This window comes from Haliotis asinina, chromosome 9 (assembly GCF_037392515.1).
Source record: "Haliotis asinina isolate JCU_RB_2024 chromosome 9, JCU_Hal_asi_v2, whole genome shotgun sequence".
NCBI lineage: Eukaryota > Metazoa > Mollusca > Gastropoda > Lepetellida > Haliotidae > Haliotis > Haliotis asinina.
In genome coordinates this window covers 61,073,151-61,091,501 of record NC_090288.1, presented here as the reverse complement: position 1 = coordinate 61,091,501, position 18,351 = coordinate 61,073,151, and the positions used below count along the sequence as shown (strand labels likewise).

Genomic DNA, 18,351 nt, shown 5'->3' with positions numbered 1-18,351 from the left:
AAAATGCAATAATTAAATGAGAGCTAACATTATTAAAAAGATCCTTCAAAGTTCGTGAATTAAAACATTTATCCCTTGTGATGGAATATTTAACACAGTCAAGCAGGACATGCTTGACTGTGATTCTTTCATCACAAGGGATACAACACGGAGGATCTTCACTTTTTGATAGATAATCGTGAGTATACCTCGTATGGCCAATGCGACATCGTCGCATAATGACCTCCTCAAATCTGGACTGACAACCCAAGTAAGTATAACCGATATAAGGTTTTATTTTTATCAGATCACGGATATAAGATCTTCTTATTGTAGCTTTATAATCTGAGTATGGAATAAGACGTGGTGTCACAGGTTTGTTGAGTGTTGCCTTAGCAGCAAGATCGGCCATTGTGTTACCAGAAATGCCCACATGACTAGGTAACCAACAACGGACAATGTCGCACTGGCCAGTAGCAAGATTATTGTACAATTCAATAATTTCAATTAAAAGTGGATGTTTACAATAAATATTTTAATAGCCTGAAGGCAAGAAAGAGAGTCGGAATAGATTATGTACTGTTTATGTTTAGGGTGCCTTTGTATGTATTTAAGTGGCGTTAGTATGGCGTTAGCTTCTGCTTTAAAAATAGAACTATTATCTGGTAATCTAGAAGATATTGTTTTGGATCCAATGACAGTGGCACAAGCCACTGCGCCATTGTCCTTGGAACCATCTGTAAATAAGCATTTATAATTGCTATATTTATGTTTCAATTGATTATATTCTTGTTTATACTGTAATTCATTCGTTTCTGATTTTTTAAATGTAGTTAATGTTAGGTCAACTTGTGGCCTAACTCACTGCCAAGGAGGAGAAGAAAGAGGACGGGAAGGAGCTATGCTCTCCAGCTGAATGCCGGTTGAAGAAAGAAAGGGTTTAATTCTGTGCCCTAGTGGTGGAACAAGAGAAGACTTCTTACCGTACAAATCCTCATAAAGTGGATTGAACACACAGTTGTATTCAGGGTTAGATTAGAGTGTGATTTAGTAATGTATTGTAAGGATAATTTAATACGACGTTGTGTAAGAGATGGTTCATCGACCTCAACATAGAGGCTGTCAATAGGTGACGTTCTGAAGGAACCAAGACAAAGTCTTAGACCTTGGTGATGAACAGAATCTAATAGTTTCAGGCTGCTTTTGCAGGCTCCACCATATGCGATGGAGCCATAATCAAGTTTTGAGCGGACCAGTGATCTGTATAAGTGAAGGAGGGTAGTCTGATCCCCTCCCCACTTTGAATTAGAAACAACCTTTAATAAATCGAGTGCCTTCAAGCATTTGGCTTTTAGGGACTTAATATGGGGTAGAAAGGTCAAATGTGCATCAAAAATGAGTCCCAAGAACTTAGCCTCCTTGACAACTTTGATAGGAGTGTCACTTAGAAATAGTTCTGGGTCTTCATGAGGTATATATTTACGCAGAAGTGTATACAATTGGTTTTTGATTTAGAAAATTTGAAGCCATTTTCAACACACCATTTATCTATTTTGTTTAAACACAGCTGCAGTTGCCGTTCAATAGTATCCATCTCTTTCCCACGACAAGCAACATCAAAATCATCCACAAATAACGATCCTTCAATTGAATCGTTTAAAACTTTTGATAAACTATTTATCTTTATACTAAAAAGTGTGACTGACAAAATACTGCCTTGTGGAACACCCTGATCCTGAGTGTAATGATCAGACAGGGTAGAACCCACGCGGACTTGAAATTGTCTGTTATTTAAAAAGTTGGCTATGAATCCAGGCAAACGACCTCTCAAACCGAAATCATGTAAATCTCTCAAAATGCTGTATACTCAGGTTGTGTCACATGCCTTCTCAAGATAAAAAACGATAGACACATCGTGTTGTTTATTAATCAGCGCGATTTTCACAAATGATTCCAAAAGCACTAAGTGATCGACAGTACTTCTGCTTTTACGGAAACCACATTGTATATCTGTTATGAGGTTATTTGTTTCCAAGTACCAAACAAGACGATTATTTATCATGCGTTCCATGGTCTTGCAAACACAGCTAGTTAATGAAATCGGATGATAATTGGATGGATCCGTATGATCACGTCCAGGTTTAGGTACTGGTTTTACTATAGCGTCACGCCATGAAGAGGGAAATTTCCCGGAAGTCCAAATATCATCAAAAATTGATAAGAGCGTCTCTAAACAGGATTCTGGTAAGTGCTTCAGGAGTTGATAATGTATGTTATCAGCTCCTGTAGCAGTGTCATGAGCTTGATCAAGAGCAGTATGGAGTTCATGAATAGAAAACGTTTCATTATAATCTTCCCCATTATCAGAATTGAAATTAATAGTTTTCTTTTCTTGTTGTCTTTGATACTGCTGAAATTTAGGTATATAATTAGAAGAGGAAGAATGTTTAGCGAGGGTTTCGCCCAGTTTATTCGCAATATCTGATTTATCAGTAAGTAATTGATCTCCATGTTTAAGATGATGGACAGTAGATTTAGTACCTTTACCTTTAATTTTCTGGACCATGTTCCATACCTTGGACATGGGTGTCCGAGAATGTATTTTGGATACATAATTTAGTACCTTTACCTTTAATTTTCTGGACCATGTTCCATACCTTGGACATGGGTGTCCGAGAATGTATTTTGGATACATAATTATGCACCATAGGATGGCGACGGAAATAATGTTCTGCTTTTTTCCTTGCCTTCCTAGCTTGTTTGCATTGGTTTTCGAATATGTGGAGCTGCAGAGGTCTATGGTATACACTCATCAGCTATGGAATTCAGTTCATCAGAAAAACTTTTAACAGCATCAGGAACGGCAATAAAACGTTCAGGTTTACGTCTTTCAGCACACAGTGTTTCATATAGAGCTCAATTAGCCTTTTTTAATATTCTGCCTTGATGATGGAGTGGGAAAATGGTCACTTCCACAGAGGTTTTCTTGGACTGACCATTCGAATTGTCAGTGACAAGTCGAGAGCAGAATAAGTCCCTGTACCAGGGTGTAAATATGTGCTGGAGCCATCATTATAAATACATAAATCATTGTCAGAACAAAAGTCCTCCAACAATTTACCTTTTGTGTTTGTATTTACACTACCCCAGAGTGGGTTGTGCCCATTTAAATCTCCCATTATAATACAGGGCTTCGGGAGTTGGTCATATAGAGCTTGAAGATCGGTTTTGGCAAACGTCGAAGACGGCGAAATATAGAGAGAGCATAGCGTAAACGCTACATGTAAAGCAATTCTCACTGCAACAGCCTGCATATTAGTGATAAGTGGAACAGGGCTTTGAATAACGTTTTGTCTGACTAGAATGGGTGATGATCCGTCAGTGGCCCTATCACCCGGAGGTGAAAAACAATGGTATGCATTAAAATGATAAAGGTCAATATATCTGTTTGTTTTAAATATGTCTCTTGGAGACATAATGCTGAAGGTGTAAAATCTTGGACCAATAGCTGTAATTCATGTAAATTAGTCCTCAGTCCTCTGCAATTCCACTGTACAATATTATTGGAATAAACTATCTTTTAGGGGGATTTATTGGGGATCTACCCCTCTCTTTTGGAGGGCGACAAGCTATGTGCCCTAGAATGGACGTTTTCAGAAACGTCCATGTCTTCAAGAGACCCATATTTGTTGAACAATTGAATTCTATTTTGTGACCCTTTAGGAGCTCTGCCACTTTGTTGTTTAGAAGCATCAGGCTTAGGCTTAGGTTTACTTTTAACAGTTTACTGACCATCAGCTGTCGATTGAGACTTCGAGTGTGACTGAGATGTTGATGATTTGTGATCAGAAGAAGACTTTGATGTACTAGGAAGTGATTCCTCAGTCTGATATGATATAGCAGGGTACAAAAGCTGTGGAGAATCGCAATTTACCAACGTCAGGGTAGTTTGGCAGCCTGTGGGTGATTTTGTTCTTTTAGAGCTAGACTCAGATGATGTTTACGCCACTGTAGCATAACTTTCTGGAAGATCAGATCTCTTTACTATTTTTTTTTGCCTCAGAAAAGAAGATATTTTGAGTAAACGTTATTCTGTTTATCTCCATTTGCTCTTTCCAAATTGGACACTTTTTAGAAAATGACGAATGATCGCCTGAGCAGTTGGTGCATTTTTTGAAATCACTGCCACAATCTTCTGTTGTGTGTGTTTACTCACCACAGTGAGCACACACAACAATGTGCAGGTATTTACACCGTGTCCATATTTCTGACATTTAAAACACCTGAGCGGGTTGGGGATGTAAGTATCAAAACTGATATTACAATATCCTGCTCATACTGATTTTGGAATACTTGGAGAAGAGAAGTGGAAGAGATATGTGTTAGTAGGTTTTGTTTCTGAGTTTATCCGTGTTGTGAATCTTTTAACAAAAGTCACCCCTTGATCTTTCATTTCTGATAAGATGTCAAACTCAGTCATATCTGCAAACAATTGATCTCGGTCTCTAACAATCCCTTTGCTCATGTTCAGAGTCTTGTGTTGAGTAACTGAAACCTGGACGCCAACAAACAGCTCAGTTGACAACAGGTTGGTTGATTGCTGTTTCCTGCTACATTCTACAAGTAGGGAACCTAAACGCAGTCGTGTGATAATTCGTACCTCACCTGCGATGTCATGTATACCTTTAGATACCACAAATGGGTTTAATTTGAAAGGTGATTTGTCAAGAGTCTCGATCACTAGAAATCGTGACCAGTATTCAGTGGTCGGAATAGACGGTCGTAGTTCATCATCATCATTGTCAAGTTGACGCTTGTTTCTTTTAATGGGGGTTGTGTAAGCCATAGTTACTTTAATATGGTTCATCATCTGAGCTCCCCACCCACCACGGAGTATCACAAGGACAATGCTAAAAACAAGTGGGTCTCCGGCAGCACCAAGGGTACTCAGATGATATACTCCAGAAGAAGAATTGTAAATAATTGATCCACCAGATTGGCCCATAAGCCACCGCCTTCTGGCATAAGACTCTAGGCAAAGTTCATGTTATCATATTTCACAATCCAAAAAGTTAGAGATCAATAGCAGTGCCAAGAAAATTCAAACAATTCCAAATAAAATTTGTGCAATGACACATACACAGTCCATGCACAGGGCTTGGCATGACCAGCCGATTGGTTGAACCGGGCCCATTCAACAACCCGTCTATGTGAAGTAAGGGCCAAAGTGGTGTGTTGAGCAATAGGAACAATGGTCCTGCTCCCATGCCCTCAACCACCAGGATCCCCTCCTCCACCGACACAGGGCCGCAACCTACGGCAAACGGGTTAGTGGACCAATTATACTCCCGGGTCCACAACGGGGATGAACGGCTGTCAGCGTTACCCAGCACCCACCACGAGGAGGTGGCCGTTCACGGGTGCCGTGACTGTTGAGGGAGAAACAAGAATATAGACAATAGGGGTGACTGTTGAGGGGAAAACAAGGACGTAGACAATAAAGGTGACTGTTGAGGAGAAATCAAGGATAGAGACAATAGGGATGACTGTTTAAGAGTAAACAAGGATAGAGACCACAGGGATGACTGTTGAGGAGAAAACAAGGATATGGACGATAGGGGTGACTGTTGAGAAAACAACTATTGCAATAGATATAGTCAGTTGCGACCAACCGTTGCAATACTAATGCAAGAAAAAAGAAAACGGAACTGTATTTTGCGCTGCATTTTAACAATCGAAGTCACTTTCTACACTATCAATAGTCATACATGCCATCGGTGCTACCTGTGAAGGTCCAGGCTAGAATATTGGCCTTCAGTAGCCCACGTTTGTCGCAAGACACGACTAACAGGATCATATGGTCTGGCTTCACATCAAACATCGGGCCGAATACAAGTACTGATGGTCCAGTCGTCTTCTCATACCTTTTCGGTATTATTGAGTGGGCGAAACAAGAATATAGACAATAGGGTGACTGTGGATGGGGAGACAGGGAAATAGACAATAAGGGTGACTGTTCAGACGGCTCGCTGACTTGGTTGAAACATGACATGTCATCGGTTCCCGATTGCGCAGATTGATGTTCATACTGTTGATCACTGGATTGTTTGGTCGAGACTCAATTATTCACATACCGCCGCCATATAGCTGGAATATTGCTGAGTGCGGTGTAAAACTAGTCTCACTCATAGACTTGATACTATTGATGCGTTGATAAGTTTTCCTTTCTGACATCAATTAATTGCTATTGGAGGCTCAACAATTGCAATCTATCGATAGCTCTATGCATCGTTACAGCCCTAATAGACAACCTCATATGCTGAATATCAGACAACATAGCCTCTACCTTTCTTTTCCCTCAGTATGTGTCAGGTACGACAATGTCGTGGAGGTTCTTATGACACAATTGCATTGTGCCAAATGATGAAAATGATTCAAGCATACCACCGTTACCTAAAAAGAGCTACCGATATTGGACAGAACCTTAACGTTCATTTTGGTTGTGTTTATGGCTGTCTACCACACAACAGACATGAGTGTAAGCAAACACAGTGCCATATCAAATCTGCACAGATTGCTGCACCTTGTTTATGTGCAGTGTGTTGAAGGGCGCAGCTATGCTCAGTCCCTTGCATGGATGAAGACAGATGGAATGAGTTTGCTGCTCAGTCACTTCACACAGATAAGCGTCATTGTGTGATTTTACGTCAAAATGTAAACATGAAATGCGCATTATGGAACGGATTTAACGACACTGTCCAACACCTTGTCACTGGATGTCAAGCAAAGTGCAAACGCAGTATCTTTAGCAACATGATGGTGTGGTTCTTCCCTTATATTCGACTCCCAAGACCATTCAGGAAATGCTGAGGACATGACAACTATAAAATTCTTTATACACCTTGAGAAGAATTCGAGACTCAAATCCTGACCGTACCTGATGAAGGAAATTACACGTGTCATTAAATGTTATGTCCCTATTGACTGCGGCGTGATTGACAAGTTCCAGGGAAAACATGGCAGCTATGTTTACCTAGCTTTTAAAATAGCTCTTGCATCTCAGGTAAACCGTCGTCTTGATCCCCATGTTCTCAACGCCTTGGTGTGGTATCTCGTTATCTCTAAGCGCAGATCAGGACTGTGCCCATATTCCCCAACGGCAGCACAGCCTTCTGTGAGTGGGGTATGTTTCCATATTCTCTGAAAAGATCTTGGTGAATTCAACTAGGTGGCACTTCCTCAGAGACGTGCTATTTGCTGTCTGTGCTGTGTGTGAAAGGGTGCAAGGGATGAGCTTATGAAAAGTTTGAGCAGCCTGACTGTGCCAGAAACACCCGAACCCTCTTTGCTGCATTCTATTCAATATGTAAATTTCAGGTTTTCCACCGACTCCGTCAAATTGATATTTCAAAGGCCCCATGAAGTCAATATGAAGTTTCCGTGAAGTAAAGGTGTGGAAAACTGTACATTTTGATGCAAAAATTTAAATGGCCTCAAATGAATCATTCGTCATGTGGACTGGTGGACAAAATTATGCACATGAATGCTATGAAAGAAACAACCAAACTCACACCAAAGTCAGGGATGTGTTGTGGGTACAGTCAACAATAACGATTTTTTTCCATTATAAACATTTGTGCGTACCTGTCACATTTGTGGGTACCTGTCACATTTGAGCGTCACACAAAACCCTGAATGTGAAACATAGTAATTATACCTTCGGTTATATTATGAACAGCTGTAGTGTGTGTTGTCTACCTGTGAGCCACGTACTGTTAATATTGATTGAAAACACTTTTTGTGTGTTTTGTATTGTGAGTAAGCATGATTCAGCTGCTTCTTGCGCTTAGAATCCTATGGTCAGATCTAGTTTTCCTGTGTGTACTCTCTGTTGCGTAGATATTTACCATGTTCTGGTAAATCAGTCAAAGTTTACTGTGTGACAAAGCAAGATAGCAGTGAGTTTGATCTACTATAGTAAGTGTTCATGAGTGAAGGAAGATAAGATTACTGTCTGGTAAAACTCAATCACACACCATCTGGCTCAGATTAGCTGGAGTGTGTTCGTGAACAAGTAAAAAGGGCAATGTCCCGTCCTGTAACAACAGAAATGACTTGCCATGTCATGTTCATGTGTTGAAGAATATTTCCGCTATTAGCCGTATGTCTATAGAAAATCGAGTATGAACCAGACAATCGAGTGGATCATCTGAATCGATCTGTTCATTTGATGGCATTCACCAAACAAATCAGATTGTACTGTAAGAATTACACAGTTGACTATTCTTTCAAAACGTTAGAACGACAGTATTTACTGAAATCAATACGATATGCACTGATGGTAACACTTTTCAATACCCCTCATCTCTCAGAAACATGGCTGTAAATCTGTAACAATCTAACCTGCCTCAACTGGAAGTATTAATATGCTTTACAACAACCGCAATAATTCTCAAGCAAACGTCGAGAAGAGGTCACAAATATAACACTTTACAATCATGTGTCAGACATTTATACACATGTGATTCATAGTACTCCTATGAAGAAAATGTTTTGCATATGTATGCAATAAAACACTTATGGGAAGTGGAGTAATAAACAGGGTCATCATGGTGATGGGCGAACGCTTTACCCATTGGGTTCGCCCGCCTCCTGTGTATAAATTGTATATCTAAGTATAACATTCAACAATTCAGGAGGTATTACCACTGTTCCTACCTGACAATTTCTACAAATTGTTTAAATACAGTGACATATATAGCTGATACCAAATACATCCATTAAGTTTAACCCCTTGATAACTACAGTGACGTCAAAATGTCGTTATTTCATTTGAAACTTTTGAACTGGGTAGGTCAGGAATTAATCGACAAAACACCACGTCACCACAGGCGTTTGCGAAACTCACTTTGCACGACAGCACTCCAGACCTCTTGCAACGGAGGCCAGTAGACTGACTAAAGTCAAGTGATCAAAGGACCAGAAACCTTGTGCTGAGTAGAAAAGTGTCTGTAAAATTCAAATAATGTATGCTGTCTTCAACTGCAGGAATTCCTTTTGCTTAGAAAAAAGAGTGAGTGAGTGGCCTGTTTTAGCAATATTCCAGCAACATCACGGCGGGGGACACCAGAAATGAGCTTCACTTATTGTACCCTTGTGGAAAGTCGAACTCGAGTCTTTGTCTGTAGCCACTAGGCTACCCCACCGCAGGTTATAATAAAAAGAAAACTAAACAATGAATACACAACAACATCGTTGCTGATTATGCGATCCCCGTAGTAGAGAATATTAGAATATGTTTAGGAAGCGTTATTTAAACATGAATATAAAATGTGTTCGGAAAAAAACCATTCGAACCCTTCCCCAGCGCGGTACCAGTCTTAAACGCGTGCTACGGCAAGTCAGTTGTACACCTGATCAAATATGGCACCATAACATAATACACTCTTCAAAAAAAAGAAACGCAAAATGAAATTCAAAAATGATACAATTTTGTACACATATGTAAACTCAAACATTTTAAGGGTTGCGCATTGTTTCTGTAATTGATAAGATCCTGCTTGACCAAACGCAACCATAAATTATGTTGAAAGGTTTTATCAATCAAGATTGTCATGATGTGCGTGGATGTCATGCAGCGCGAATATGAGGCACATTGATTGTTTCTCACGTGCAAAGCATGAGTACACATTGATTGGATGTGACTGTAACATTCCAATTTCATCCACGATCTTTGCACGTACTGTACACGAAAATGGAAATTCTCAACGCCCCCGATCGAAATCAGGCAATTGGACGATTGCAAGCTGGCCAATCAAAGAGTGAATTCAACGTTCATCCAAGCACAGTAACTCGATTGTGGGATCGATTTCGTCAAACAAATTCGACAAATGACCGTCCAAGACCGTGGACAGATTCGGTGATGGAAGTGTTATGGTGTGGGGAGCGACCTCATACAACCGCAGATCTGAACTTGTGCTTGTCCAAGGCAATCTGACGACCAATCGATACATCAATAGATTCTCCGTCCGCTTGTCCTTCACATTGTTGACTGTCAACGGCAGCTCTTCCAACAGGACAACGCCAGGCACCACACAGCACTCGCCACAGTGGACTAGCTGACTACCAACAACAACATCAATACCCTCCCCTGGCCTTCCAGATCCCCGGATCTAAACCCATTCGAACACCTTTGGGATCAGGTCGATAGACGGGTACGTCGACGGTGTAATTCACCACAGAATCTTCAACAGTTGCTCCACATGCAGCAGGGGGAATGGGGAACAGCAGAACATCCAACGACTGATTCGATCTTTATCCAGGAGGTACAGGCATTGCTCCACAAAATTCATGTATCTTTGTTTTCCGCTGATCTACACATCCTGGAATAACACCAAATTTTCAGTGACATTTGGGTTTTGCATTTCATTTTTTTGAAGAGTGTAGTTTTAAAGAGAACATCGGCCATTGCTATTGTCACTGAAGCATCATATCATGAGGCATTTATTATGATGAAAATATGTCATATAAAGTGAAAATAACGAAAATATGAAACAAATATATACATTGACCTCAGAAAATACTAACCACTAAACTTTGCATGGCATGCCCTTTCCTAATTGATGAGGCACGTGAAGATTCGGTTTAGAACTGGCCTTCAGTAACCCATGCTTGTTGTAAGTGGCGAATAACAGGATCGGGTGGTCAGGCTCGCTAACTTGGTTGACACGTGTCATGGCATCCCATTTGTGCAGATTAATGCTCATGCTGTTGTTACGGTTAAGAATTTACCGTGACAACAATTTAACAAATCCCCTTGTAAACCAGCAAAACAGAACAAAGACAAGTTGTTTACGTTCAAATTCTGTTATTATACACCGACAGCAAGGTATACAAAGTCACAAGTCAATATAACAATGCAGATTTCAGATACAATTCAAGAGAGACAAAATCAGACAAAGTCAGTGGGTCACAAAATACAATATAGCAAACTCAAAGTCTTGGTGTGAGAGAGAATCAACTCTGGCAAAATGTAAACACAGCGATCGGTGCGACATCAGATAATGTAGAATCAGGTATTGACAGGATTTCAAGCGTTGGCAGTAATGTGAATGGGTATGAGTGTGAGTGTCGCCCTCCACATGGCAACACGCCTTTTTATATATTTACTAAGCCATTTCCCGAAAGTTCGGGCAGAAACGAATGTCGTCAACACTGTAGAATGGTCTCGAAACAGTATCCCAGAAGTGAACATCGAAAACTAGGAGCGGATAAATTCCGGAATGCCAGAATGCTAAAAGTGTTGACCAGATATTAAAACGAAATGTGACCCATCATATTTAACATTCAAAACACTAAATGTTGTGACCCAATAATAATTATTACTTAATTAATAACAAACATATAAAGAAACACTGTTAACCACTGGATTATCTGACCCAGGCTCTATCATTTACAGACCGCTGCCATATATCTGGAATATTGTAAAACTGTACGTACCCACTCACTCACCTAACGTTGTGTACGGCATCTATGACGATACAGCAATGTACAAGGTACGTGCACATATTGCACAGTATATGGATAATCTTGAAGGAAACAAAAAATGTTAAAACTGATGCACACACCGTTACTCATTTCAGGTTCGGTGGCTAATACAATGCAGATGGTAATTGATAATCATATGGGTCATCGTATTTCCAGCCGCTAACGTCTCCTGTATTCTCGGTGTCAGGTTCTTATATGTTATTTGCCGCTGGCTTTCTCAGACGTTTACCCGAGACTGCGATCGGACAAACCTTGTGTCATTACTCAGCGACTAGGTACGCCATTCGGGCATAAGTCTTGATGTACTTACCGCAGTTACCTATACCATGTTACCATAAGCTTTGAAGTACTTCCCGCGATTACCTACGTCATTTTATCATAAGCTTTGCCGTACTTTCAAAGACTACCTATGTCATTTTACCATAAACTCTGAACTTCTTCGGCGATATCATACGCCTTTTTTACCATAAGCCTTGAAGTAGTTTTTTTCTGATTACATTTTATGCCTTTAACTACTTTAGTCACCGTATATTTCCAAAGGGGGCAACGTCCCCACTTCTCATGTGATTATATACAGTCAAAATTTACTGTAACTCTTTAGAACCTATGCTTTTGATACAAACCGTTTTGGAAATACAAGGGTCGCATTAACGGACGTCAAAAGCAATTTCAAGCAAAAGGTCAAACCGATAACTATGACCTATATCCAGACATGGAGTGGCTTGTTCAGGTGAGCTTTCTAGCAGCCTATCCTTTAGACTTTCACAGTATAAAAAGGCCAGTGCGACACGTGAAGCCACAGCGAGTGTTCCAACAGTGAAACACGACAGGTACTGTTTTGATTTTCTCACTTGAAAAACGCTAACTGGATTCTCTGTTTGTTTTATAAATGGATTGTATAGTTCATCCAGCTGTCTATGAAATATAAAACCACGAAATGAATGCACTATTTGTATAATGATTTTTATTTTAACACATTTCGTTTTAAGGTGAATAGTTGCTTTATTTAACAATAGAAACTAAGAATCAGAGATTCCGTCTTTCATTGATGAGGCTTGATACATGTTCCCACCACAAACGGCTCTGGACTAACTGAGTTTAGAACCTCTGGATTCGAACCCGGTCTCCAGCCTGAATTTCACCACAGTACAGTCATTACTATGCAATACTAAATCAGGCTTCGCATGATCTGTAAGAACGTATGTCCTGTTTCAGCATGATGAAACTTCTAGTTGTTGCCATAGTAACAGTGACGGCCGTCATGGCCAACAGTCATCACGACTACACAGATCCCAAGAAATTCGCCGACTATCTGAAGGATATTCGGAAGAGCCACGAGTTTGCCCATATGAATGCTGCTGAAAAGGACCTTTACCACAAGCTGATCCAGGCTGCCGAGCAGGGCAGCGCCTCCCTCACAACCTTCATCTCAGCCCAGACTTTCGCTAATATCATTCGCCTCATCGATCGTATGTATCTGTGCACGTCAACATGAAACACCTCACCATTAACTCACAGAAAATGCCTCAAGCAGACATAGGTCGCTTATTACACACACGAGATTCGGGTGGATAGAAATAACTAATTACATACACAGTATTTCAGCTGAACCCTAATTACACACATATTAAGTCCAAACAATAATGTGCATACAAGCACACACAGAGGTACATAAACACACACACAGTTTCTTAGATGGATACAAAACACTACACGCACACACACAGATACACACACACTTTCTTAGAATAGACCCCAAACACTAAATACACCCAAGCACGCACTCATATACACACAAACGTTTTAGATGGACATAATATACTAAATACACACACAAACCCACACCGTGAAACACACACGATTTCTTAGATGGACACAAAGCATTAATTACACACACACGGTTGAGCCTATTTACTCATGTTTGACGGTGTAGTGTTTGTCAGCATGAGAAAATGAATCATATATGAATCTGTTAAACCATATTATTGTTTTCGTGGAAATTGGTTCACGCCAGTAAAATAAGCCGTTATTGGTTACATAACCCTGATGTAGTTATTTGTAATTTTTACCAGAAACTGACTCCTTGATATGTTTGACAAAATGTATTTCTATGAATCAAATAGCACATGAAGTAGATATGGGCACATAATTTATGTATCTTCAGATTTGGACGAAGACGACATTCCTCACTTTGAGGGTTACCTTGAGGCTGTAAGTACCGAACGCTTCTTTAAAGTTTGCTCTGTTGTTTAAGGCCGCACTCAGCAAGACCTGATTAAAGTCCAAAGACGGCGCATATTGAAATACTGAATGCAATACATATGGGATAACACTTTCTGAGTATAGTACAGATTCTACTACTTGTGTTGGGTTAAGTCCCATCCAGGATTCGAACACACGTTCCCAACGATAGCTACCCAACCGTTAGCGCACGAAGGCAGCCACCTAACCCAATACATATATATACGGTTCTGTTTCAGCATCTACAGCAAGGCTCAGGCTCAGGCTCAACGGTAGTTGTCGTGAGTAGATTTGGCCAAACTTCAGTATTATTGTATTAATCAGTCAACAAGAAATACATATAAGTAAGTGATAACGAAGAAGGACAGCTACATACATACAGAGAGAGGGGGGCAGGGAGGGAGGGAGCAATTTCTAGCTACATGATTTATTGTGAACTGAATCAAATCTGAAAAGACAATCCAGTGAGTTACATCATGAGCATTAATCTGCTCATATGGGATACGATGACATGTGTCTCCCACGTCAACGACCTCGACTACATACTCTTACGAGAAGCATGATTTGCGGAACACCCGTTGTAAACGGGATCTCCACAGGTCCTGACTGATGTTAAATACACATCTGGTGCTGGGGTGTTCATATATTGTGGTCATTCATTCGTACCAACCAAACTCCACTGTGTATCAGTAGATGAACTTAACTATTTCGCTGAAATATTCCTAAAAATAGAATATTGTTTCTTTGATCAGAAGCGAAGGGCTGGTTCCACCCTGTTTACCTTTCTGAGAGAACTTCACCTTGCACACAAGATTGAGGAGAATCTCTCACACGCCGACATGCGGGTGTTCTTGGAGATCCTGTACGCTGCTGAGCACAATACTCTCACCCAGTACATCGACCAGAAGGGCTACGCAGCCGTCCTTGACCTCATGTCACGTGGGTATATAATACATAATAAACAAATACAAACAGTAAGTCAATTTCTCTAGCTCCATATCCACATTAAATGTCACACTCAAAGCAATTTGAAAGAGTGTTTCGGGTATGCTACCCGGAGAGGTGAGCCTTGAGTATCGTTTCCTTTTAATCGACAACGACTGTACACACTGGACTCCTAATTATCTACCACAAGTTTGTCATGGTCTAACAACATCTGACGTCTCTTGATACCAATAGGAGCCTATTCAGCCTTCGGCCTTCAGTTTACTGCATCCATCACTCCCATGAGGCTCCTTTGTTATTCTCAGCAACGCTACCCGCTCTTCTGGATAAACACACTGACTATCTTGAATATGACGTGGGGCGTCCTTTTTCTCAACAGACTCATTTTGTTTTGTTGCAGAAATTGAAGACGATCAGGTTCATGGCTTCGATAAGATGCTGATTAGGGTAAGGGCGGGCAAGGAGATTCAATTTAGATTTAGTTCACTTTGATATAACATGCAGTAAAATGTCTAAGAGAATATGTAAAACAGACAGACCAGAGGTAGAGGGGAATGAGCATAGCACAGCCTTTCAGCCAGTAGACACTTAAAGCTGTCAGTCATATACTCATATTAAAGCCTGTTTCATTACAAATGATATCAATGTTTAATGATACCTTATCTGTTTGGAAATGACGCATCAGATTTTGACTGTTACACGACACGTGCCAGATAATGACAGAATATTACAAATGTTATTAATGTCACAGATATAATTAAAAGTGACACTTTCCCTACCTGGTGTTTTTGAATCAGTGAGGCACCTTAAAAAAGTACGAAGGGCAAATATACTGGAATGTCGTCCCTAATACTGAGTATGCTGTACACGCACTTTCTTCATTTGGGGGCTGCTACACCAAATTTGAATTAACCCATGGGATCGGTACAGAGAGCATGTACCTTACCTGTTTACAACACATTTCCTCTGAAAATATAACGATGCATTTTGAAGCTAAACAGAATATCAAATATGTTACAAACCTTAGACGTGCCACGAAAAGGCTTCAAAGTACACTTTCTGTGTCTCTTCAGACTCTTAGCACGTCAATTGCATTGGAATAAAGAATGAAGGAAAGTTGATTTTGATGGATGTTTTCATCTTTGACGTATTCCAGCATCTCGAGCATGAGGCTGCATTGTCGCAAACTACCGCTCCTGTCGTTGCCAGCACAGTCACGGCCTGAATGAACCCCCATGTGCCCAACACCAAACTTACGGTAATGATGTATATAAGGCGCAGTTACATTAAAATCTCACATTTGGTGTGACAGTTAGTATGTATTGTGAGAGATTATTCGATAAAAAGTGTGGTTGGTATATCGCTACCGTCATTATCGCCATCATATGACAGCATGTCAGATGGGCACACGTGTCTTTGGAATGTAATAACGTTCCTGCATACACCAAGAAACAGAATTTTGAACTCCTGATTGTAGGTGTTTGTCTTACGTCAGGGGTGAGTGAGTGAGTGAGTTGAGTTTTACGCCGCACTCAGCAATATTACAGCTATATGGCGGCGGTCTGTAAATAATCGAGTCTGGACCAGACAATCCAGTGATCAACAACATGAGCATCGATCTGCGCAATTGGGAACCGATGACATGCGTCAACCAAGTCAGCGAGCCTGACCACCCGATCCCGTTAGTCGCCTCTTACGACAAGCTGAGTCGCCTTTTATGGCAAGCATGGGTTGCTGAAGGCCTATTCTACCCCGGGACCTTCACGGGTCCTTACGTCAGGTTGCTGTGGGGCTTGTCATTACCTTGAATTGGAACCAACTGACACTTCAGTATAACTCTGGAGATATAATGCTTTTGGACGACAACGACAACGTATTCATCTATACCCATGCTTATATTCATGAAAATGGTAGTAAGTCGTAAGATTATATAGGGTAGATTAGATGCTAATGGTAGCAACTTCGGCTGTGTTTGTATTGATGCTTTGTTAACAATAAGATAATCATGGCTGTTTATTTAAATGTGTAATTCGATACACTTGTTTCCTTGCAGATAAATCCAATGCCTGAATAAAATGTGGAGATTTGTGGATTGTGTAGAATTGTCTTTTGTTGAGTCTATATTTATTCATCACATGTTACTTGAATCCGATACCCAGCATTTGATTCAGCTGTGAATAGAGGGTATCTTATTGTATAAACTTGACGTCACAAGTCAATTGAACCACCAATACAACTGAAACACATGTTAAACACTGTCATGCGTATACACCTGTATTATCACAGGGAACGTTCAGGGGATGAATTTGTCTCACTTGACATTGATTTTCAGCTCTGGAAGCTATAATCATTTGAAGACGACTAGCGTTATGCGCTTCAGCATTTGTGTGGAAAATTAATCTCATGTTTTATTATGCATTCAGACGTGGATTACTGGGACGAAAATGCTATTTCATCTGGTGTAGATAGGTTTGTTTCCCCTGTCTTACGAAGACAACAGTAAATGCTGTCGAGCCATATACCATCTGAACCACCATCAGATGCGCAAGGAACCGAAAATGGTAAATAGGGGCGTGGCCGAGCCCGAATAAACAGCCACTGAGAACAATGCACAGAAACCTGTTTATATTGGAACAGTGCTGATTTAAAAAAAAAACAATTAAAAAGTCATTAACTTTATACATTTCATCCAGCAGTGGAAACCCACTGTTTCCAGAACTACAGTTACATAACTATAAATGCTGTAAAAAATCATAACATAACTGGTGACAGTAAACGACCTTGTTTTAAAACACACTGAACATAGAAGCAGGAAGTATTGCTCATGAATATCCACAGCGCATTTGACATTTTTATAAAGTGATAAAATAGCTTTATACATATTGCCATTCACACCTAGAGATCTTAGTTGCTCCTACAGCAAAGACCCGTCAATACAATCATGGTCTTTTTTAAAGCCAATAAAAGCTGCAAAAGTAGGGGATCGTAGAATAAGTACCAGGATATTGTTTTCTAGGAATTAGCCAATAGTTCATCGTTTCACTCTAGAAAAGAATTATTTGGCGTTTGAAAATGTCTTTCGAAACTTAGACAATTATCATATGACGTTATCTTACAGGTTTTTGATGGTAAAGTGATGTCAAGTTCATTGAATGGTTCTTAAACATGGGGACTAGACATTGATTCTGGATGTACGATTAGCAGTTTTATTGACAGAGTTCATGTGCAAGCATGTAAATATTGGTGTGAAAACGTCAACAGCAAACCACATATCTCTGACTACAAGCGGTGCATACAGTATTGGTATGAACTGTTATTCATACCAATATTACCCAAGAAATATTAGTAATGTTATATATGAGTCATGGGAAATGTAGTTGGGCTTCAAAATTGGGAAATGTTAAAATATATCAAGAGCATCATATTAAGCATATAGCTCTAATCAACTGTGCCAAGAAAAGAAATATTTTGTGATGTTTCTAAACAGAAGTATGCTGAAGCCGACTTCTTGTTTGTATGTAAGGCTTATGGCGATTTACGTGAACGGTTTTTTTTGCCGCATACACCAGGTATATGAATAAAACATAATCCGTTTGCATCACATGCACACTGAGCTGTAATGTTTACTCAAAATTGACA

At 40.1% G+C, this 18,351-nt stretch overlaps 1 protein-coding gene across 1 annotated transcript; it reads left to right on the top strand.

Moving 5' to 3' along the window:
- The first annotated feature begins 12,742 nt into the window (after positions 1-12,742).
- LOC137297362 (uncharacterized) lies at positions 12,743-15,937 on the top strand. Its single transcript, XM_067829370.1, has 6 exons — positions 12,743-12,995; positions 13,691-13,737; positions 14,007-14,048; positions 14,520-14,706; positions 15,113-15,159; positions 15,869-15,937. Exons 1-6 carry the CDS (start codon positions 12,743-12,745, stop codon positions 15,935-15,937), a joined length of 645 nt encoding a protein of 214 aa, XP_067685471.1.
- The last annotated feature ends 2,414 nt before the right edge of the window (positions 15,938-18,351 follow it).